The following is a 25,316-nucleotide window of genomic DNA, read 5'->3' as shown; positions in this document are numbered from 1 at the left end:
CTCTTCCACTTAAGCTCTCCTGAGAACATCTTCTGGAAGTCTGTGCTACCTGAAGCATGAGTATTCCATAGAATCAGGCCCACTTGGTGCCGCTTATTAGCAGCTCTCCACCATAGAAGCAATAAAACACTGCTGATAAAAGACACTTTCTACACCTAAAAGGAAAAGTCACACCCTCATAGTTCAGTCCCAGAGCTCTTTACTTAGAAGTAAATAGGCATACAATGGCAACCCTGGGCTGGGCAATCCTTGAAATAAAAAGTGTTGGTACCTGGGCAAGGCTTAAGGGTGAAGTGTAGGGCGGATCTAGAGGTACAACCTATCCTGATAGTTTGGGATGGGTATAATCATGGAGCCCAGTAAGAGAAACCAATGCAGATATTGTTTATTCATCTATAGCAGGGGTGGAGAACCTGTGGCTCTCAAGATGCTGTTGGACTCTCGTAAACTCTGATTACTGGCCATGCTGGCTAGGGTTGATGGGAGTTATTATAGAGCCAGAAGAGTGGCTGTATACTATAGCCAGGATGGATTTTTCACATTCTGCAATGTTAAATTGAAAATACCCCCCATGTCATTCTGCTGCTTAAGCACATTTCAAAACAAAACCGTACAAAACGTATAGTCCTGAACTCAGAAATGCTTGCTTAGCAACTCTGTAGGTTTTCATGGCAATACACACAACAGTCAGACAGAATGGAGAGTTCAAAGTGTAAAACAAGAGAAAAAAAATCCAGACCACTGTTGGACTTTTTTCTATCAGAGTTCTCATAACTTGTTGAAATTAGTTAAAAATCAACCATGTTCACAGAGTACCTGTAATCCTATTACTGACCTTGCCCCATACTCTGATCTTCGTCTTCTGCAGTTTAAAAGTTTGATAGAAATATCTGTTGGCTATAGGTACGTTCTTAAACTGCAAGGGGTTTTTGCCTATCAGTGCTTATCCACATGGGTGCCTAACTTTGTACTAAAGTTGCTGCTTTTACCAGCATAATAGATTTTCAAGGTCCACACTTTTGCTCAATGGTAGCTTCCAATCAGTTGTTTTCCATTCACACAAGTAGGATGTAGTTGTTCTGGCTTCACAGCGCCTCAGTGTGCCATTGACAAAAAACAATGAAACTGATTAGACCGACCCCCTCCCCTTATCGCAATGAAAGCATGCTGGGGAAAAGGCTGGGGGAGAAAGGGGGATTAGATACTCTGGAAACGGAGCCCATTGCTTGCAAATAATCAACTCGATTGATCAAAATAATAACGTGGAGACAGGAATGGAGATTGTTGTTTTTTTTAAAGTAGCTCCTGCTGTGAGTGGTTTTTAATCCCCCCCCCCAGACATTTTCTCTCCTCCACCACCCTTTCTTGTCTGGGGCTTACATTGAAAACGGGAGAGAGTGGCGGAAGTTGCTCTTCAGCCCAGAGGATATGAAATGAATGAAGGGAGGAGGAGGGAGTGGATGTGGAGAGGGGAACGATTGACACATCCACCTAAGAGCATCAGAGCAAAGTGTCTGCAAGCCCTAGAGATATGAAGTGGAGACTTTTTTCCTTCCCTTTTCGGATTATATCAGGATTGGGTTCATATGGATTTAAAGGGGAAAACTGTGTGATAGCTTCTACTTGCCTGCAATGTCATGTGAACCATGGAAATTAAAAGATGATGCAAGTAGCACCAGATACACAGTAAATTGCTATGTGGATAAGCCCTTAGTGAACAGTCCAATATCTGGAGGGCCACTGGTTCTCTACCACTAACCTATAGCGTACAGCCAACAAATAAGCAACTAACTGAAGGGGGAAATCTGGCCTTGCTCCTGCTTTTCTGGAAATCAGCCCAAGAGAATTAAAATAGGGGGGGCAGGGGTGTGAAAGAATTAATGTAATTTCCTCTTTCATTTTGACCATTCCGTTGTTTCTTTCTTCACAGCAAATAACAGATTCATATACATTTCAGCATTTCCTATCATGAAATGCCTGCTCAAGTCAGCTACAGCTGCCAAATTCATTTATACTGAACATTATTAGAAAAGTACTCAGCAAGGACTGGACTCTTTGTCATGCCTTGTAAAACAGAAATGGGATCTAATTTGGCCTGTGTCTGATTATTTTAGAACAACACAATAGGGTTACATTAAGTTCCATAATTGCTTCTCTTGATGGAGCTTTTGTAGCTTTAATCTTACCTCCACACTCCCTTTCTTCTTAAATTATATATTCTTTCTTATACTCCTAAAGCTGTTAATAGACCATTTGGTTGAGTTCCATTATTTGCCTCTTTCATTCCACTATGTAACATGCAAAGACATATAAAATCCTTTTGCTATCCCTTGAAATGGGAAGGTAAAAGTGACACAGGTCTAGTTCTCTTCTGAGGTGATAAACCTGCATTTAGTACCATTATAGACTGTGGCTGGGGATTCAGAAGACCGAATGCTCCTCCACAGGAATTTTTTTCTTCCACGTAGAAAACTAGATATCTGAGAGAAGGGTTCTATGCTTCTTCCTGGCATGCAAGTTTTCTGGGTACATTTTATTTATTTTAAAATAATTTTCTATTGCTCTATATACAAGATATCTAAAGCAGTGTATAACTGTGTAAAAACTTAAAAAACCATATTAAAATAATTCTAGTGATAAAACCAAATCTTCAGTAGGCAACAGCTTATGCAGTCAATATTAACAATCACAAAATGCCAGGGATGACAGATGACTTGTTAACATGCACTGAAAACATACTATAGATGATGAGTGCCATATATCCATAGGAAGGCTGTTCCATATGGCAGGTGCTACCCTCAAAAAGGCCCTTTTCTTGGTGCTCTGGAAACAGACTACCAGAGAGTATGGGACCACCAGGAGGGTTTCACCTGCTGGTCTCATTGTGTGGGCAGATCTGTATGGGAGAAGGCCTCTCTCAGGTGTATGAATATGTATTCATACATATGGATTTGCATATGGGTGGATTTGCAATTACATTTCAAAAACTTGACAAACATCTTCTATATCCTATAGTCAGTAACCTCAAAGTACTTATTAGGCACATGAAGAGATATGAACTCCTGGGAACTAATACTAGTTTTCATGATCAACAGAAAGGAGCTTCAGGTATAAACTCCAGTTCCAAATCTATATGTTTTGGTATATATACAGTTGATCAAACTCAAGAATAAGCAGTAGCCTTCAGGTGCTTGGATGCAATTATGAAGAAAACAAGGAGACAGGAGAGGTGGAGGTTTGCATGCTTCTCATTTCATTAGTGTTTGGATCCAGGAACTAGAAACAGCCACATTGTGAGCCACATGTGTGCACTGCATGCCCTCAATCTGTGGAATAAACTTTATTTATTTATTGCATTTGTATACCGCCCCATAGCTGAAGCTGTCTGGGAAGCTCTCTGGGAACAATTAAAAACAATAAAAACAAATATACAAATTTAAAACACATTTTTAAAAAGCAATTTAAAAACACATGCTAAAATGCCAGGGAGAAGAGGAAAGTCTTGACCTGGCACTGAAAAGATAACAGTGTTTTTAAACATAGGCAGAATCTACTTCTGGCAGGCTACATTCCTAATGCAGATATATAGCCCTATAATGTGTTTGATAGCCACAGATACTGATCCAAGCCAAATACACCATCTCAAATCCACAGAAGTTTAGTTATACTTAAGTCACATTGATATCAGTGGATTTAAGCACAATTTAAACTGGGCAAAACTACTCTAGACTACATTCATTCAGAAAATGGTATTAAGTGTATTCTGAAAATATTAAAAAAAGAAGAACGGAAAGTGAGCAAGACTGGTACACAAAATGCAGTAGTCAGTTTGAAAATCTTGGCCTGAGATTTTTGGACATTCTGTCTAATTTGCTTTGCATCATAACCACCAAAAAAATAAACTCACAAGCATAGGAAAGCAAGTTCCCTTCCAAACATCACATTTCTCAATTTTCCATGTTGCATTTGTGGCTGTCAAGCAAGAAGTTGTTTTCTGCACATTTACCCTAAATGTACTGTACGTTAACCAAAGCCTCAGCCATCTCTCTTTGATGCTTGACTGACTTTGGATTGTTTGTTGTTATGTGCCTTCAAGTCAACTACGACTTATGGTGACCCTATGAATCAGTGACCTCCAAGAGCATCTGTCATGAACCACCCTGTTCAGATCTTGTAAGTTCAGGTCTGTGGCTTCCTTTATGGAATCAATCCATCTCTTGTTTGGCCTTCCTCTTTTTCTACTCCCTGCTGTTTTTCCCAGCATTATTGTCTTTTCTAGTGAATCATGTCTTCTCATGATGTGTCCAAAGTATAATAACCTCAGTTTCATCATTTTAGCTTCTAGTGACAGTTCTGGTTTAAAATGTTCTAACGCTTAATTATTGGTCTTTTTCGCAGTCCATGGTATGTGCAAAGCTCTCCTCCAACACCACATTTCAAATGAGTTGATTTTTCTCTTATCAGCTTTTTTCACTGTCCAACTTTCACATCCATACATAGAGATCAGGAATACCATGCTCTGAATGATCCTGACTTTAGTGTTCAGTGATACATCTTTGCATTTGAGGACCTTTTCTAGTTCTGTCATAGCTGCCCTCCCGAGTCCTAGCCTTATTGTGATTTCTTGACTATTGTCTCCATTTTGGTTAATGACTGTGCCGAGGTATTGATAATCCTTGACAAGTCAGAGGCCAAACCAGCTTCACACTGGTCACATGGTTGATTGTTATCTAATTATACTTGGTTGCCAGAGATTAGCTTGCAAGGTACACAGTGTAAAGCTTTAGAGATCTTAAATGCGTCAGGCCTCCTTTAAATAGTGTTTAAGAGCAACAAATCCACTAAAAGTTCTTCTTTATCTTCCATTTCGTACAGCCAGAGTTTTCAGTGTTTCCATGACAAACATCTATGGCACAGATACTAAGACCGGCTATCTATAGCAAGGATATCTCTGGGAAAATGGTCTCAACAATACTCTTATACAGTATACCCTTAGGGATGAGCCATAGGTCAGTGGTACAGCAAATGCTTTGCATGCAAAAAGGTCTCAGTTCAATTCCCGGCATCTTCAGGCAGGGCTAGGAAAGAATCCTTTCTGAAAACCTAGACATCTGTTGCTGAGTTATTTATTTATTATTTTATTTCTATCCCACCCTTCTTCCCAGCAGGAGCCGAGGGCAGCAAACAAAAGCACTAAAAACACTTTAAAACATCATAAAATCAGATGTTAAAATACATTAAAACAAAACATCTTTAAAAACATTTTTTTAAAAAAGCTTTCAAGAAGTCTTTTTTAAAAAAGGTTAAAGATATTGTGGGGAAAAAGAGGTTTCAAACATATTAAAAAGCAATTCCAACACACATGCAGACTGGGATAAGGTCTCAACTTAAAAGGCTTGTTGAAAGAGGAAGGTCTTCAACAGGCGCCAAAAAGATAACAGAGATGGTGCCTGCCTATTATGGAAGGAGACGGAATTCCACAGGGTAGGTGCCGCCACACTAAAGGTCCATTTCCTGTGTTGTGCGGAACGGACCTCTTGATAAGATGGTATCTGCAGGAGGCCCTCACCTGTAGAGCACAGTTATCGACTGAGCATATAAGCGGTAAGATGTTCTTTCAGGTATCCTGGTCCCAAGCTGTACAGGGATTTGTACACCAAGACTAGAACCTTGAATTTGGCCCAGTAGCAAATGGGCAGCCAGTGCAATTCTTTCAGCAGCGGGGTGACACGTTGGCGATACCATGCCCCAGTGAGCAGTCTCGCAGGTGCATTTTGCACCAGCTGCAGCTTCTGGACCAGTCTCAAGGGCAGCCTCACACAGAGAGCATTATAGTAATCCAGCCTAGAGGTTACCAGTGCGTGGACAACAGTGGTCAGGCTATCCCGGTCCAGAAATGCTGCAGCTGTCTTACCAAACGAAGCTGGTAAAAGGCACTCCTTGCCACTGAGGTCACCTAGGCCTCTAGTGACAAAGATGGATCCAGGAGCACCCCCAGACTATGGACCTGCTCTTTCAGAGCGAGTATGATCCCATCCAAAGCAGGCAACTGACCAATTATATGAACTCGGGAATTACTAACCCACAGTGCCTCTGTCTTGCTAGGATTCAGACTCAGTTTATTGGCCCTCATCCAGCCCACCACCGACTCCAGGCAGCGGTCCAGGGCTTGCACGGTCTCTCCCGATTCAGATGTTACACAGAAATAGAGTTGGGTATCATCTGCGTACTGCTGACACCTTGCCTCAAATCTCCTGATGACCACTCCCAAGGGCTTCATATAGATGTTAAGCACCATGGGGGACAAGATGGTACCCTGCGGCACCCCATAGCACAACTGCCAGGGGGCTGAAAGACAATCACCCAATGCTATTATCTGAAAATGACCTTGGAGATAGGATCAGAACCACTGTAAAACAGTGCCTCCGATAACCATCTCACCAAGCTGGCCCAAAATGATACCATGGTCAATGGTATCAAAAGCCACTGAGAGATCAAGTAAGAGTAACAGGGTCACACTGCCCCTATCTTTCTCCCAATAAAGGTCATCCATCAGGGCGACCAAGGCCGATTCAGTCCCATAACCAGGCCTGAATCCAGACTGGAACGGGTCAAGATCATCTGTTTCATCCAAGAGTACTTGAAATTGCTGTGCCACAACCCTCTGAATCCCTAAGAAGGGGATATTTGCGACGGGTAAGTAATTGTCACAGACCAATGGGTCCAGGGTGGGCTTTTTCAGGAACAGTCAGATCACCATCTCTTTCAGGGTGGCTGGAACCACTCCCTCTCACAATGATGCATTGACCATATCCTGGATCCACTTGGTCAAGCCCCCTCAGCAAGCTTTAATAACCCAAGGGCAAGGGTCGAGAGGATATGTTGCTGGCCACATCATCGCAAGCACCTTGTCTATGTCATCAGGCCACATCAACTGAAACCGTTCCCAAGAAGTTGCAACAAATGTTGCACTGGACACCTCATGGGGGACCACGCTAGATGTGGATGGGGCATCAAGACTGCTACGGAGGTGAGCAACTTTACCATCAAAGTGCCTTCCAAACAATTCACAGTGGGCCTCTGAAGAGTCTAAAACTCCATTTCCTGGAGTTGATGTCAACAGACCCCTGACAATATGGAAAAGCTCCACTGGATGGCTAGTTGAGGATGCTATGGTGGGAGAGAAGTGGGCCTTCTTCACTGCCTTCACCGCCACACAGTAGGCATGGTTATGATGTTTTACTCATGCCTGATCAGCCTCGCAGCACGTCTTTTGCCACTTGCGCTCTAGCTGTCGTCCAGCCTGTTTTCATTGCCCTTAGCTGACTGGTGTACCAAGCTGCAGACCGGGCTCCACAATGCCGGAGAGAGCGCTTGGGGGCAACTGTTTCAAGAGTCCAATGCGCCTCACGGTTCCACAGTGTGACAAGGGCTTCAACAGGGCACCTGCTCTATCTACTGGGAAATCCCCCAGGGCATTCAGGAATCCAGTGGATTCCATTAGTCTCTGGGGGTAATCTGTCCACCACCCCTGCAGGGAAGGATCGGAGCCATAAGTCTAAAATTCACCAGGAAGTAGTCTGACCATGACAATGGGGTGACATCCACCCCCCCATCTCCAGACCACCCCTTCCTCCATCTGGAGCAAAAACGAAGTTGAGGGTGTGCCCTGCCCTATGCGTCAGGCCAGTGACAACTTGAGACAGCCCCATGGTCATCATGGAAGCCATGAAGTCCCCAGCCGGAAAACTAGAGGCAGCCTCAGAGTGGACATTGAAATCACCCAGCACTATTTTTCTGGGTTCCTCCAACACCACAACAGAGACGGCCTCTGCCAGCTCAGTCAGAGAAGCTGCCGGGCAGCAGGGTGGATGGTACACCAGCAGCAACCCTAGTTTACCGTCTCCTTGGCCTGACACCAGGTGCAGACCCTCACAACCAGCTCCAGGACAGAGTGGTTGCCTGGTGACAGAGATGGAAGTTCTGTAGACCACAGCAATTCCTGCCCCCCCCAATCCCTACAGCCTGTGCTGGTGTTGCACCAAGTATCCAGGTGGGCAAAGCTGGGTCAGATCAACTCCTCCCAGCTCACCCACCCAGGTCTCAGTAATGCACACCAAATTGGCACCTTCATCCACGATCAAATTATGGATGAGTGTGGTCTTATTGTGTACCAATCTGGCGTTAAACAACACACACAGGCCAGTGGGCACAGCAGATGAGCAACAAGGACCCCATCCATGAGAGGAGTGGCAGCAAGGAACAAGGTGTAGATAGCCTTGCCCTCATTTTCTATGGTAATTCACCACCTCTCCATGGCTATACTTCCCTCTACCCGTGATCACCAAAACTGGGGTGGCATCACCCATGTCCCTTCTTAGTAAGTCCTAAATACCTGATATGGACCCAACAAGAGCCCACCAACAAAACCTACCTGAGCCAATTATCCCACTAGACCTCTGTGAGAATTAGGAACAGTAAGACCCACTCAATATTTTTCACACAGGGCATATCTACTCCCTCTCTGTCTCACACCCAGGGAGGGCCAGCCTTCTGCTATTTACAGACTCTCACTCTGAAGGCATCTGGTGACTTTGTCCTATCATTCAGTTCACTGCACAGGGTCCCACCCTGCGCAGGAACTACACATGAGCTACACGCCGCCTCCATTACCCAATCTCCTCTAGACTGGTTAGAAAAACAAAAGAAGTAGAAGAGTAGTGCCCTTGCCCTTGAGACTCCCTAAGGGACTCCCCAAGGGGCAATCCCCTTGGGTGTCACCCCTTCACTGGCGACCCCGGCGATGGCAGACCTGCCGTCCAAGGGCAGCTGGGCTTTTATGCCTCCTGACCCAGCCAGGATCTGATGCAAGAGGCTGCGTGATTAAGTGCAGCCTCTCCCTGGAGCCAGGGTCAGGCAGGGGGTCCCAGTCCTTGCAGCACTTACCAGGGACTTCAGCTGTTTCAAAAGACAACAACCCAAAGGAGCAAGCAGCAAGCACCCAGATGCTCAGATACTCACCCTCAGGGCAGGTCTTCTTCAGTCCCCCAATGCTGCAGCTGTTCCTTAGAAGTTAGAAGTGTTTGTTTCCTCTAGGTAAGAGCTATCACATCAACATTTTTCTCCATCCAAGCACAAAACCTATAACACATTAGCTCTGATATCACATCATGCAAATCCAAATCACAGTTTTTCTGATACAGCTTGTGGATATCACTAGCATTGCCTGGAAGATTTCATGTTGGTCCTCTTGCCCAAAGCAGAGAGATCTAGCTAGTCCTGTCTGCTTTTACTGCAATGTCCAGGCTAGCTCAGATTAGTCACAGGCAGCTGCAGTTTTCTGTGCTCTCCCTCTAGCAGAGGGGAAAGGGAGCTCTCATCAGTTTCTGAGCACCCCAAGCACATATCCATCCCCCAACATCGCAAGAGCAGGCTTTTCTGGGCACTGCCTAGAACATGTTCTTGGTAGAATCAGTGCTTCCACTCCATTCTGCTGGGCCCTAGGAACATGCACCGCAAAGTGGACTACATTTCCCAGAACATGCCCCAGATTCAAGGTGAACAGGGCCACCATCTTTGCTATATGTAGCATGCCAGACTACATTTCCTAATTCCCCACATGCTCCAGAGATCCTATAAAGCAGCAAAGTTTTCTCTTCAAAAACAAAAAATTATTTTCCTAAACCTTTTCCCCATTCCTCCCCCAAAAAACTACATAAGGACTAGTTTCCCAAACTATAGCCCAGATTGCACCCCTGATGCATGAAGCATCTTTGAAATAATTCATTAACAGATTTGATGCTTCAAGCCATAATAAAGATTCGGCCATGTCACTAAAAAAGAGCAGCTTTCCTATACCTGGTGTCATGCAAACTGAACACCAGCCTGCCACAGTTGCATGAGACTATAAATACATGTTGATGTCTAATGACTAATTCTTGTTAATTTCAGGTGAATGATTAGCTTATGGCATCTTCTGGATCTCAAATGGTGTAAGAATCCTCCTCCCTTCCTTTGTCAGACCTGTGTGCAGGAGTGTAGTCATCCAGAGTCTCAGGGGGTCTTAGGCCCTTTACTCTTTGGGGAGCCAGGTCTCAGCAAGGTCCCTACATCTCCAGCATCCTATGAGCCAATCAGCATGAAAGGGGAATGTGTTAGCCACTGAGAAGAGTCTTCTAACTTGCTTGTCGTTTCCTGCTGATTGGAGCCAATCAGAATGAAAGGACTTCCTATTAGTTCCTCCTTCAAAAAGCCAAATTGTGGAGAGTGCCAATTCTGTAACTGCAGAAGAAGAGTCAGTGAATCCTGATGATAGCATCCCATCTACATCATCAAGCAGTTTGATAGCAGCAGGAGATACACATGTAGATACTGAATTCAGTAAATCAAGCAACATCTCTCGACAGTGAGAAAGAACAGTCAAATGGTGACAGCGATAGAGAAGCAGAAAGCAGTATTCAAGCCTAGCCAGATTATTCTATAATCTTAGAAGGGGCATGGTTGTGAGGGAGAGTGATTTTGACTATTAGGAACGGCCCCTGAACTTCTGAAGTTGCACTAAACTACTGCCGGTGTGTGTATATAATACCCTGAACCTGAAAAGGCTGCCCTGAGCATTCCCCACACCGCAGGGAAGTGTGAGCAAAGCAGATGAATAAGGGCAGCACTGATGGATTCTCTGATATGGGTGTGATGATGACTGCAACATAGAGAAGCAAAGTGAAGCCAGAAAAAGTTTTGAACAATGTGATTCTTTGAAACTTCAGAAATGCATCAGTTTGAAAAATATCTTCAGAAAATGATTGTACCAGAAAGTAGGAGACTTATTTTCTGCCACTCCCTTTAGCATTAATGACTGAGAACAAGTTTCCCAGAATTCTAAGTACAAGATCTTACAGATGCAGATCACAAACATTTTTCCCTCCGGAAATTTCTATCCAGCACCTGTATTTTGAAAATTGTGGTGGAGAAAGCAATGTGTGTGTATATATGTGTGTGGGGGGGCTGTTTGTGTGGTGAGTGTGTGAGAGAAACCAAGCAACTTTCTAAAGGTCTCACCGTTTATCATTAGTAAATGCAAATTGTCTCCTCATGACGAACAACCTCCAGATTAGTAATTCCTTAAATAGAATTGCCATATTAGGGCAAGTCCAGTCCACATGGATCATTTTGGGAGAGGTGGATGTGCACTCAAAGGGGAGCTGACTCTTGTGGTCCACACTGCACTGTGTCCATACTGGTCCCCAGTCAACTGCACTGCAGATGGGAGCAATTACAGGATCAGAGAGGCTTTACAAGTCTGCAGGCTTGATCCTTTGCCATAATATTTCTGCTTTTTCAGGCTATTCACCCTAGAACTTGGCCTTTGAAAACTATTCATAAGCAATCTGAAGCACCATGCTATGAATGTGTGAAATAGCCATGTCTATATATGTGCATAGTGATTCTTTCAATTATTGCAAATTCAATTTCTTCAATTTCCACATAAATAGTAGAAAGAAACTGATAAGTAGTGTGAAGAATACAGTGTGTGTCTGGAGATTCAGAAAAAAACCCTGCTAGTGTATAGTGTGTTTACAATAGAAATTTCATCTCCACTCACAGACTCATTTAATACAAATAGGAGATCTAGGTTATTTGACTAATATGAACAGTAAACATGGGAATAGGAAATCACCACCAAAAGTACCTAATCTCTAGGAAAAGTTCATTTTTCTAATTCAGTATATGGACAAACCCGTAGATACTACTACACTTGGTGAGAAGGTGAGTGGACTTTCCAAAGGACAACAGTGCCAATTCTTTATTTAGGGTTTCCAGAGAGAAATCCTGTCAAACATGATGGATGGGCAGTACATGCACATAAAAGGTGCCATCCTATACAAGTAATAAGAATGGTTTATGAAAACTCTATGCAGAGTCTGCAGTAAGATGGAGGAACAGGTGACCAACGGTTTAGAAACTCATTGTCCCAGGTATCTGTTTGTAGCAGATAACAGCCTTGACAAAGATTCAAAAATAACTTGGAAAAAGGTCATTTTTGAAGGCCTATCTTCAATCGTACTGAATGAGCCAATAGGTTAGAAATATTTCCTTTCCTCTTAATTCAGTTACCACTGTCTTTTTAAATAGATGATTATGCACCAAAATACACTGCAAATGCAGTTAACATAACTGTTTCAAAGCATGGTCATTTATGGGTTAGCGAATGTGCTGATCGTGAGTTTTCCTGCTGATAAGGACTTGCAGAATGTTCATTTGGACATCACACTAAACCAGAGGTGCGCAAATGTCAAGACTTATAGGATCTACTTGTTCTTTTGCTTGAACCCCAAGATCCACCAAGTGAAAACAATGGCATAAGGACCAGACATACACTTAGGATTAAGGAACAAGATACCTTTGACCACACGCAGGAATTTGTTTTCAGTACCAGAACTGAGTTCACAGTTCTCGTCACCCACAAACCCTCTCCTGGTTTTCCCCACAAGCTTTCTTTGATTCAGTGGCCTAATATGTGGTGCAGAAGCCTTTTTCATTTGTTGGCATTGCTAAACAATGGGAGTCAGAAACCCTTGCCAACCTATTGTAAATCACCCAGGGATTTACCAGTAGATCCTAATCTGCCTTCTGCCCATCCCCACGCTAAACTATAGGTAAGCTTTGGACTCACACCCTCCTCCTGCTCCTCTACACCAGTGCAGCTTTTGTACAACAACTTCTCATGTCATTTGAGCTGACAAACTATGGCCAATGTTAACTATGGTTTATTTGAAACAAGTCATCTCGAAGCTACGGTTTCAGCAGGTGGCAAGGCTTACTGGCATCTCTCAGTTAAGGACCTCAATTGACCCTTTCTAATGTTTTGTAGAAAGATTTGCACATCTAGGCAAAAAGTGTTAGTGAAGCCTTGTCAAGGCAGATCAATAGATTCCTTTAGCCATTTCAAGCATTCAACAGCCCAGAGGAATACAAAGGTAGATAAAATAAATGACTGGAAAATGCAAGATGACCTTTTGTTTTGTTGATCCCAGAAATTAACTCTTGGGGTTCTGTAAATTTTATTTATTTATGTATTTATTTATTACATTTCTATCCTCTTCCTCCCAAGAGGTGCTCCAGGAAGTAGTAAGCGGAGTGGCTTATGATGTTGGAGCAATCACATGCTTAAACACTTATCAGATGGCTGCTTCTGACAAGCAACTCACGGAAGAAACATAACCAAATAGCTTTCTAAGGAAGCAGCTTTCAATTCATGCTATGAAGATTATTCAGAATCTGATTTTCTGGGACTCTGAAAAAGAACTTGAAGTCACTGATAGCGACATAGTGACTGAGTCATAGTGACTGAGAATCTAAAAGTGTTCTCCTGCTACAGTTGCAATCTACAGTAATTACGTAAAGGCAACTTGAGTAACGTGTTGTCCATGAAATGATTGTTAAATTTATAGGTTTTGTTCCAGTATATGTAATTTTACAATGATCATGATGTTGGTTTTTCTGTGAAACTGTTAATTTTTCAGTGTAGCTTTGTTTTATTTTATTTTTTTAAAAGGTGAAATCAATTTAGACCCCAATGCCATTTTTTAAAGTGTTGATATAGTTAACACTATGGGATATTATTGAACCTGGTGTCTTTCCTGTTTTGTTTCTGTATTGCGAGAGGAAAATGCTTTTTGTCCTTCTAACTAGGGTCATGTTTAATGTAATCCCATCCCAGCTTTTGATTTTTCTGATTTATTTGAGGTTATGTTTGATGTACACACTGGATTAGGAAAGTATTTTTCAGGTGAAGATTTAAAAAGAAAAACTAAGTGCAAAACTGCTTCATGAGCGGGAAATTTTGTGACATCACATGGGCCAGCCAATTAGTGCTTGCAGCTGACCTCTGCTTAAAATGCTTAAAAGTGTTTTTTCCCCAGAGTTCAACCCTGAAGAGGAATAGATATATTTGAACTGATCGTGGTGTGGATGCTTCCAGCAGGACCTTACTGCTCAAGAACTGTTATATGTGTTTCCACAACTTGTCCTTTGAAACCTTTTCACATGAGTCTGAAGCACTGCACTATGGATGTATAGGGGGCCCACATTGTAAGAATGGATCTAGGACAAAGTGTCTCTGGAATTCGTTAGTGCTCCTGTAAGAAAGCACTCTCCAGTAACTTTCCATATGTCCTGTGTCCCTCCAGATGTTGCTGGACTACATCCCTGATCTTCATCCATGCTGTCTGGGGCTTATGGGAGTTGTAGTCCAACAACATTTGAAGGGACACAGGTTCCTCAACCCTGACTATAAAGGGCATCAGAACAGACTGAGAAAAGCTTCTTCCAGCACTTCTCGAAACTATTTCTTCTGCATAAGTACCAGGGTCGGTGGGCGTGGGAGACACAAACAAAATAATGAAGTTAATTTTAAAAAATACCATACCCTGTATTGAATTTTGACTGCCTAAGATATATCTGATATAATTTTGTGTACATCCTGTTAACCTATTGTAGGAAAGCAGAACCCACAAGTAAGCCATGACAGTGCACTTCAGCAAGCAGTCTGAGGTAGGAGGGGAGGGCAGGCAGGAAACAGGTCAGGATTGAAAATGGACTGCCTTCAAGTCGATCCTGACTTATGGCGACCCTATGAATAGGGTTTTCATGGTAAGCGGTATTCAGAGGGGGTTTACCATTGCCTTCCTCTGAGGCTGAGAGGCAGTGACTGGCCCAAGGTCACCCAGTAAGCTTCATGGCTGTGTGGGGATTTGAACCCTGGTCTCCCAGGTCATAGCGCAGCACCTTAACCACTACACCACACTGGCTCAAGTCAGGATTAGGATTCCTGAAAACAGGGAGGCCAGTGACAAGTTTTTCAGGACCCTGGACAGAAGCCAAGATTACTTGTTCCAAGAATCACACAAAGAGAAATAGTTCTTGAACACGCAGTGCTAAGACAACATGTAAAAAGTCCATTAAAAACCCACCAAAAAACCGTCACTATGTAATTACTCAATATGTAATTATACACAAAAAATAAAATACCAGTAAGGTAAAACAGCTTCTGAACGCAAAAGTAAAATACAATGTATATTAAATAAATAAGCAAACAAACAGCACTTTCAACTGCCAATTACATATTGACCATATGATCTTCTTCAGTGGCATATATTAATATATAAATTGACTGCTTCTGATTGGATCCAGGGTATATAGCACCTCAGGTTTGTTTATACTAGAGTGTGTTAAGGAAAGTACCATGTATTAAGGAAAATACTGTGAAAAAAACACTTCAGTCAATAGATTTAAGGGGTCTGAGCGGAAAATGTTCTAATTAAGATGTCCAAGCATCCACTGTGCATCACAGGAGTATCCATCCACTTTCTATTAAAATGCATCCATTCAAGAATCAACAGAGCCCTGCCAGACTACACCTCTCAGGCTCCATTCTTGTGCTGAGGAGTACAGAGTCTTAAAGGGTCAGTCATTTAGTCTGTAGTCCTGCACTCTGTCATCTCTGGACATACCACCTATGTTAATATACCAGCTCTTGGAGGCCCTTGGAGGGAGGTTTATCAGTTCCTTGTTGAAAGTGGACTATGGGAGCTGCAGTCTCTGGGAGTCTAGATTCAAGGGTCTTGGGCTCAATAATGGGGCTTGTCTGTGTCACTGCTAGACTGCAAGATCAAGGCACCTATGAAGTCAAAGGAAATGCACATCACACTTGGTAGGGATATCTATATAACAGAATGCTACTGCTGTAATATATATATACTAATATAAAAAAATCTATTGTATGCACAGTAAAAGCAAAAAAAGAGAAAAAGACTAATCATGATACTGACTGTGTATAGCATTGGGAACAGGAAAGCATGCAGCCAGGTTGTTCAGGCTTTCCCTATTGAATGACATATCATGCTTGATTTGTTAAGGAATGTTATTGTGTGTGTCCCCCTAGCAAGGAAAAAGCATAAACACCCTCAAGAGGGGAATCGCTCAGCCAGCCACTGATGATTCACTCCCATTTCCTAATGAACTGTATTAAAAATAAGTAGCTAAGTGGTTAACCCAGGCTTGACTGAATAGATAGCTGCATCCCAGCAAAGAAAAGGCTATAATATTAAAGTGACTGCCTGGTGGTATCACCTTTCATCCAACACTAATAGAATTCACCCTAGAGATGATAGAAATAGCTACTAAGATCTTAATAGAGAGAGAAAATCATTCCACACTGCTCCAACTACTTCAACTGGCTAACAGTAGAATTTGTCCGCTCCTGACATGAAGAAAGAAATAAAAGAGACCACAGGGATAATGGCAAAGCTGCCAAACCTTCCAGTCTGATTGCAACTCCAGAGGCATTCTGTATTTTTTGCTCCTAGTGCGTTATGTAAGGGAAAAAACCCACCAAACCCAAACAAAGATGATGTTTCCATGTAAGATCTATATTTTCATAGATCTATATGGATCGGGGGGGGATACCTTAACAAATTCAGAAACTGGGATCTGGTGTAGACCAGAACTAGTAACCATGGAGCAGGCTGTGGTATCACTTTTCCTCACTCGAGGGATGGTTAGCCTGCCTTGCACCAATTCCTCAACCACACAGGCCTTAAAGCACCACACTGCCATTAACCAGAGATATCTTTAACATTAACCACAGTTATATTTTACCAAGATTTAAAGCTGATCAGCAAATCCTGCTACAATCCATGCTAAAGAGGAGATGGGGAGGGGGGGGGAAGCTAGCCAAAGGAAGCATGTTATCCTGCAGCCCTCTCCCAATCTTAACCATGGTAAAGAGATTGCATTGTACCATATCAGCACTGGCTCCAGAAGGAGTATAAAAATAATTCAATATCTTTACATTATTCAAAGATGTTGATTTTGGTATTTTACCATTACAGATCTCCCATTTGTTAGTTTCTTCAATGAATGATAAACCTCTGGTACAATATTCTGAATGTGCTCAAATTATGAACATTTAACAACTGCTTCTACTTCCACATTTGGGATGCTTACATTTTGATTTTCTTATTTCTAGATAAAAATGTACTGGGTTATGGCTTATTCATCCACAATGTTATTATCCATGCAGTCTAATCCAATTGCTATGGCAAACAGGATTTACCCTAGCTTTATTCCAGTCCACAAAACAGAATCTGCTCCACTTTGGAGGCAATTTGCTAATAACTCTCTCAAGGGGTCAAAATTTATGCCATGATAACTAACAACTCAGTTTCAAACCCCATACGTGTGAGAAAGCAGCTAAGTAGGGTTGCATCCACTAGTTGTGTGACTGGGAGGCAGCTAACACAACCAGGGTGAAAACACACTCACTGTTCTGCCAGTTTCCACGCGTCTCCACCTCCCTCTTCTGAAAATGGTGGAAACATGATGCTAGTCATGCCCTGCCCCTTTTAACTGTAAAACTTGGTGGGAGCAGCTTGAGTGTTGTTGTTGTTTTAAGAAAATGAGCTTCAAAGAGATTTTGCAACTGATCAGCAGATAAACCCATTCCCCCTCCAGGTGTGGCTAATGGAAACACTTTGCAGTAGGCGACTATGTGTTCACAGCCCCAATACTTCTTCTCCCCTCCTCCCTTTACAGCACAGCTGGCTAACCTGTGGCCTTCCAGATGTTGTCGGGCTCCAGCTCCCTTCAGCTCGTTCTCATAACTTATGGTCAGGAATGATGGGGATTGTGTTCCAACAACATCTGGAGGGACACAGGTTCCCCAACCCTGTTATATATGCTCATTTCTTGAATTTATTATTGTATTTTCCCCTCCATCAGACAGCATTTGTATTTTCCACCTGAGACACTAGGGGATGATTGGCACCATCATAATAAGCTAATTAGGCTCATTAATAAGAAAGAGCAAGAATAGAATGCACTCCACGAGCTAGTCACCTTAGAATAATAAAGTGACTATGGTACAGCTCCTTGAAATATTTAAAATATTACCATAAGTGTCAAGAAGGCAGGGGTGGGGAACTGCTTGCAAGCATCACTTGACAGTATATGTGTCTAAAGGAAGAGATGAAGGCTTTCACATCTTACTCTGTGCACTGCCTATTTTCAGATATCTTGGCCCAAACTGGCTGATAAGTAACCATTTATCCTGTACTTTTGGGAAATTCCACCTGAACATCTGTCATCTCTACCAACCATGCCCTCTTGGTATCTTCTGCATATCAAAGTTTCAGGATTCATGTGCATGCAGATATTGGTTTTCATAAATTCCCTCAGCATTACTTAAGTCTTAGAATGACCACCTACACAGGTTTTGCACTCTGTGTATCATACAATCCACCAAAACGGAACTCCTACCCTCCTTTCACATTATAGGTTTCATGGCTCTTACTACTTCAAACCTTGCTGAACCCATCTTGCTGTTTTGCAAAAGGAAAAAAAAATCAAAGGATGGAATCTCTCAAAGGGTCAGTGATACAACAGAACCTAGGTTCTTTTAACCGTTATAAATAGAATCCTTTGGATCATTTATTTCAGAATTTGAAATTGAACAATACTTGACACTTCCCAGGTAAAACCTGTATGCACCTTTAAGAACTGTGTCTATAAAACAATACAGAACTATATACTTTGAAATACAGATATACAGGGGAGGGGATCAAAACAATTTTTTTGTTTACTTCAATAACTATGAGATCAGGATCTGAGCAAACATTAAGGGAAGGCTGCATTCACTTACAAGTACATGGGAATAATGTTTTAGCTCGAAAGGCTTCTTTTCTTCTTTAAATTAGATGTACCCTTGGAAACATAAGTGCTTTTTTCATCTAATAACAGCCTACTAGGATAATGGATAATAATAGGGTGCGGTATGTGTCGCATCACTGTTTCTAATTCATATTCTAATACATATTTCTGACATTCAATCTACTCCACATTTAGCTCTGCTCACACCTCTGCCTCACAAGTCTTCCATTAACTTCAAATGACTTTGAATCAGATCTAAGAGGGACTGGCACGCCTACTTTGAACATTATTTTTTGGTTAAGCTGGAAAACACGAGACCTTTTGAGATGCACACACAACACACACCGATGTCCAACAAAACAATCACTAGCCCCTACAAGTAAATAAGTAAGTAAATGAACAAGGGAAATCACCCACACTCCCCTCAGTTCCTAATTCTACCTGCCTAAAGGGTTTATAATCTAGTCTGTTTTAGATGTCCCACAAATTTTCAGTGGCCAAGAAACCAAAAAATGTTTAGCTGTGGAACAATATGCTTTCCAGATCTGCAAGAAGCACTTGAATACCTGTTTCATCTGCCAAACACAGTAGGGCCCTCTATGATTTTGGCTTCTTTTAAGAACTCCCTTGACGCTTTAAGTTTCCCATGCATCAACTAGCTAACTTAACTAGCATTAACAGTGTTCCCATTTATCTCAACTTCTAATTATCTAAATGTTTTGCATGAGATCAACACAGAGTGGCACAGCTAGGTAATTTTAGATCCTTGACTTAATGGTCTTACAAAGGGCCCCTCTTTAGGTGCTCATGTGCACTACTTCAGTTGGTGAAACACACAATTAACATTTCTCTTCTCTGCCTGCCTCTGCCATTCCATGCTTTACATCTACATGCTTGACACATTAGAACAAAACAAACAAAAAGCAGTTTGCCAATTGTGATTAGTTTCATATTTTAAACTCACTTAAATCATGACCCCATCATGACTACAGGAATAAAAGGGAGCTCGCATCTGGTGTTCTGATGGTAAACATGTTTACTTGGGATTACGCACTATTTTGCTGCAGAAAAGGAAATATACAAATTTCTAAAGTAAATATAATAAAATGAGCATCAGTAGCCATGTACATGCCTGTCTGGCTGGCCCTGACTATATATTAAAGGGGAAAAAATAAGAAGAAAGGATGTTGCAACAACCACCATCAAACCCCAGTGGTCCCTGGTATGCCCACAGCAGTCCAAGAGTTAAGATGGACCTGTTTGCAGTTTCCCCCTCCCCATAGTGTGCCACTCTCTGGGTGGTCATCTGGAAGCCTCCTGGGCTAATGGGCCATGGACTTCAGTCTTAAGGTCCAGACCTAGCTGCGACCACTGTACACACACCGCTTTCAAACTAGCTAAAAACACATGCATTTTAGGTTGCATTATTTAGCATACTTTCTAGAAACCTGGTGAGATTTATTCTGGAGGAGTCATGTTTAGTTTCAAACCATGACTCCATTTAACAGCGTTTATGCTACATAAATCCATAACATCCCATGATGCTGAAAGTTGAATATTAAACTCATTTAATTTCCTTTACAATCCAACTAGCTAATTTCCTCAGGTTACATAGACATTTGCAATTTTTGTATCTGATTCTATGGAAGAATTGTTGTAAATTAGCCATTTCAGATTAGCCAGCCTTGCCTAGCATTTAGGAAATGTTGGGTTTACACCATATAGATCTAAAAGCAAACATCCTCTGTAACAGGCTAACTGAATGGCTTTAGACAAATCCTCTACTTTCATGTCCCTACTCTTCATATCTAAAAAGAAAACCATTGTCAGAAATGATACACCCACAGATGCTATAGAAACACTAAAACAAACCATCATGTAATCTTAATCAAGTTGATTGTTTTGGTGTACCATCCCAAAGGCCCACGTTTTTGTATCATTATTGTCCTGACAATATTTATTTTTTCTTACATCAATATTCTGCATAACCATCCTGTGAGAGGTAAAACTGACAGATGACAACTGGCCCAAGTTTACCCAGTGAGTTTCACGGCCAACTGGGGATTTGAACCCTTTTTTGACACTCTGGTACATTGCATTGGTTCTCAAAAATGAGAGATTAATCCTGCATTTATATTCCACCTTTCTTCCATACGGAACTCAAGGAGGAATACCTTAATATTTTTAAGAGATCTCTGCCATTTAGGCAGCAGGCCCAAACCTGTTTCGCTTCAGGTAGCTGCATCATGTGCCTTTAGACTGTAGCATTTCATATCCACACTACATTACATACAGCAGTGGCAATGATCTGACTGCAGAAAAAAATAAAAAAAACCCAAAAACTGCACTATTTGTTCCGGTCTGAAAAAACAGCCACTTTGTTTGAAGGACACGTCTGCACAGGTCCTTCTCAGGGGATGAAGGCACATCCAACGTGCATCCACCAGACAATGGTACAGAACGTACAGGGCTCTCCATCTGTGCTGATCCCTGCCTGCCCACTGGATTAGGCTCGTTCAAGGGACACAGTCCACAAACCAGCTGAAGAGCGTGTGTCCTCTGCTCCTACTAGCCCTACAGGCTCACCTAGTCACCACAATACCCCAAACTCCACAAAGTCAGGAACTGCACAGCCCACAGCGCTCCCAACAACCATGTACAAGTCTAAGCACCGAAGCAGCATTTCCAACGTCTGCAATTGCAGGATCCTAGACATTCCCATGACAATGGGAAGCTTTCATGCCATTGCCCTATGGCATTTATGTTCTAGTTGGGCAACTAGCTGCAACAGACCCCAGGGATTTTGGACCTTTGGGAGTTTCACAAAAGAGGAACATTTTGGCTGGTGCAGCTTTCCTCTTCCATGCACTCTCCAGGACATGACAAACTGCACCTACTTGAAATCTCTTCTGTCCTTAAAGTTCTGCCCACTAATTGCATAGCTCACTTTACCTTCCGAAATAAGTAGTCCCGCTTCAGGATAATGGCTATTTTGTAATAAAAGCGGTGCCTCTTCTTCCCCTGCCCAGACTATAGACTACATGGGAAATAAGGGAACAAGGGGAAAGTAAGGTCAAAGGAAAAACAGCGGCAGGGGGTGGAACTTTACCTCGGAAAAGACATAGAGAGGTAACACCAGAATGGCCAAGAGAAGGTCTGCTACGGCCAAGCTGACAATGAAGTAGTTGGTGGTGGTCTTCAGCGCTTTCTCCGTGCAGACGCTGAGGCACACCAGCAAGTTCCCGCTGATGATGAAGAGGATGAGGAAGATCCCGAAAGCCAAGGCGGCGAAGTTGTAGTCCAGATCCCCTTCCGGACTGGGGCAAGTGCCATTGGACAAGAAGTCTTGAGTGCTGTTGGCCCCCATGGCTGCCCACCTTGCTTTACACGGCCGCCACCCTCCTCCCGCCCGTTAAGGTCCCGAGTCCCGCGGAGGATTCCTTCTCTAACACAAGCGACAGGGCCGCTTTTGGCCGAATAGCTTCACGGGCTCATCGTCCCCAAAGTGCCCCCTTCGAGAGTGGCGGAGCTTGGCTGCCGAAAGAGAGTCACCTCGCCCCGGCGCTGGCCGGGCGGGAGTCAACGCCGAGGCTGCCCCACTCCATCCTCGAGGCAGGGGAGCGATCGCAAGGAAACGGCGACAAGAGGAACTCTTCGCGTCGGTTCAGTCACTCCCCGGGAGGAAGCCGCCCAATCGCTCTTCTTCTCGCGGCCCCGCGGGGCCTCACCGAAGCCATCCAGCCCCTTTCCCAAAGTTTTCTTCGTCGCTCGCGAAATCAGCCCCTGCCACCATCACGGGAAGAAGGCGCCTTCGAGGCTTCCTTCTGCAGGCGGAGAGAGAAGGACGCCCGCCCGCACACGCTGGAGCTTTCCCCCTTAATCCTCGCGCCCTTTTTCGCCTGCTGCTCCAAAGCGACCTACAAGCGGGGGTCACCTCGAGGCGAGGAAGGGAAGCTGGCTAGGAAGAGAGAGAAGGGGCGGGGAGAGCGCTCCGCGCGTGAGGATCCGCGCTCCAATCAGCCACTCCCTGCGCGGCGCAATCCGTGCTGATTTGGAGCGCCACAGCGGCCGGCAAGTGTCCCACTCCGAGACGATTGCGCGCCAATGCTTACAGTCGCCAGTTCGGAGATGCTAGACCGCGGCATGGTGGGGGCCGCAGCGCAGCGACTCGCTTGCACGTGGAGCGCCTTGGAAAGCTTCCCAAAGAAGGGAGTTGACCCCAACAACAAAGACGCGGGAAACCGGAGGCCTTTCCAGACGATCGAACATACCCAGAATTTCTGTGCGTGCGGTACTTCCGCGCAGGGCTCTCGCCACGTGGTCGGCTTCCTACAAGACTGATAACCTTGGGGGAGTGGGTGGAAGACAGTTATGTCACTGGCAAATGGGGGTAAGGGAGAGCGAAATCTGCAAATAAACACACACACACAGAGTAAATTTTCCTAGAATGGCTCGATCGTGCGTGAAGGGCGCAACCTTCCTGCTTTTGCATTTATCTTTCAAAACTATTGGTGAAAGAATGCACCACCGCTGCAGGGAGATGCATTGCCTCCGATACATTTTTTTAAAGGGCGTCGAAAAAGTTCACATTCACAAACTGTCGCGGCTGTTAGAGGGGGGCATTGTGTCGCGTCATTCATGACATCCTGTAGGTGCCTGTGTGACAATGGCACAAACTATAGTAATCCCCGTGAGAAGATATATTCAATAGCTGGGGAGGGGGGGGGAAATAAGCCCACAAGCCCCATACAAGATACAGCACGTTCTTTAGCACCTTCAGTCTGGAAATACAATATCCTTACAACAGAAGCACAACCAGGAGGTAAGATGTGTAGACTCTGCATAACAAATGGATAACTGTGTTTATTGTGATAAAAATGAATAATCCTGGACTAATAATTACTAATAAACCTTTTATTATCTTGATAAAAAAAAGTTCCTGGACTTGATCGGGACAATTATTTCTGAGAATGGGGCACAAGTGCTGTAGATTCTGTGGGGGTGGATTGGATAATCATGTTGAGGGTCTCAATGATTAGACAATTAATTGGTTCATTAGAAATACTTAAATAGAGTCAAAAGGTGCCTTCAAATGGTTAGGTAGCAGATGTTTAAAATTATTAACACAAGTTCTTACAAAAACTCTGGGTGGCAGATACTGCTTGTGCTTTAGGACAATGGTTCCCAACCTGGGGTCCGTGTCCCCCAGAGGGGCCAGGAAGTCATCCTGTGGGGGCTGTGAAGAGCCAAGAGAGGAATTATTTATTAATTTTTGTAACAAGTCTTCAGGATGGCTGAAACAAACTGAGCAAGTGCGAGTGACTTTCATTCCTGGCTCCTTCCCTTCGCCCCAAGGAAACCAGCTGCTGGTTGTTCTTCCTGGGCTCCTAGCTCCTCAACCCCTTATGGAGAAGGGTAGCTTCAGCCTTTGCATGCTGCATTGACCCGTGGCGGCAGCAGCAGCAATAGCAGAAGGAGAGCACAGACCTGGCAGTGAACACGTGCGAGTGGGAGGTGTGTGTGTGTTTAGGGGAGGGGGGGTCCTCTGGCCTTCTTGCAACCTCTTCCCATAACCCACCAGACTCCTGCAATGTGAACAACACAGAAAGAGTCACACAGCAGCAGCAACACACTCCTCTGTCCTTGTGCATTTTCCTGTAGCCCCATACAGGCCATTACCAGGCTAAAGGAAAGGGGGGATGAGGGAGAGAAAAGAAGGGGAGGTCACTCCTCAGCCCTTTGCCTCAGAAAGAGAGGGAGAGAAAGAGGTGACAGTTGAGGAGGATTCCACCCTTGTGCTCGCCATCTACTTCCTCTTCTCCCTCCTGCGGGACACCCTCCCTTTGGTGTAAGGGGACAGGAGGAGGGAGTGAGGGAACGAAGAGGAGTGGGACCACGTGCATGTGTTTTGAGGTCTCACTCTGAGAAAGGAAGCACCTAGACTAGACATGCAGCCCACTTGACTCCAATCCTCCCTCCCTCCCCCTCATGTCTCGAGTGCCCTCCCCACATGGCTGCTCCTCTTCACTCTTCCAGCTGCTGCCGCCTCTTACTTACTGCCTTCTTTTGACCCACCGAACCTCTCCCCCACCCCCAACTTGACACGCATTTCCTCCCTCGAACCCTGCCCCTCTCTTCACATCTGCCTCTTTTCTTTCTCTCTGCCCACTCACACTTGCCCGCCCCCACCCCTGCCTCCCAAGTTTGCTCCTGTGTGGATTTTGCCTATAGGTTTGCGTGAGCTGTGTGTTTAAAGTTATTATATATTTATTGGGCCTTAATTTCTTGCCAGGCAGACTTCTCTCTCCTGCCTCTGTTTTTCTGCCTGCATGCAAATACAGAGAAGCAGGAGGAGGAGGAGCAACAATTAACATATGGGGCTTACAACCCTTTTTGAGGTTACAGAGGGGATCCCATACTCATAAAGGTTGGGAACCACTGCTTTAGAAGATGTGTTTTCTCTGCTCCAGCTGGAGGGAATGTCTCTCCTAAGGTAGTGCTTGCTATGACACATTAGTGTCATCCAAAAGCAAAGGAAGAATGCTTTCTTCTTCAGAATTATTGTTTTATTCATATATGCAGTTTTTATCAATTAATTATAATGCATA

General features: G+C 43.7%; 1 protein-coding gene across 1 annotated transcript in view; it reads right to left on the bottom strand.

The window, feature by feature from the left end:
- The window catches only part of DRD4 (dopamine receptor D4), a 39,442-nt gene extending 16,715 nt beyond the window's left edge, over positions 1 to 22,727 (bottom strand). The window contains exon 1 of the mRNA XM_061613084.1: positions 21,818 to 22,727. Within this exon, the coding sequence (XP_061469068.1) occupies positions 21,818 to 22,075 (258 nt within the window). The 5' untranslated portion in view covers positions 22,076 to 22,727. The remainder of the gene's footprint in view (positions 1 to 21,817) is intronic.
- Between the last annotated feature and the right edge of the window lie 2,589 nt (positions 22,728 to 25,316).

Source organism: Rhineura floridana, chromosome 2 (genome assembly GCF_030035675.1).
Source record: "Rhineura floridana isolate rRhiFlo1 chromosome 2, rRhiFlo1.hap2, whole genome shotgun sequence".
Taxonomy (NCBI): domain Eukaryota; kingdom Metazoa; phylum Chordata; class Lepidosauria; order Squamata; family Rhineuridae; genus Rhineura; species Rhineura floridana.
Note: the sequence above shows the minus strand (reverse complement) of the source record. Positions and strands in the feature narration are given on the sequence as shown.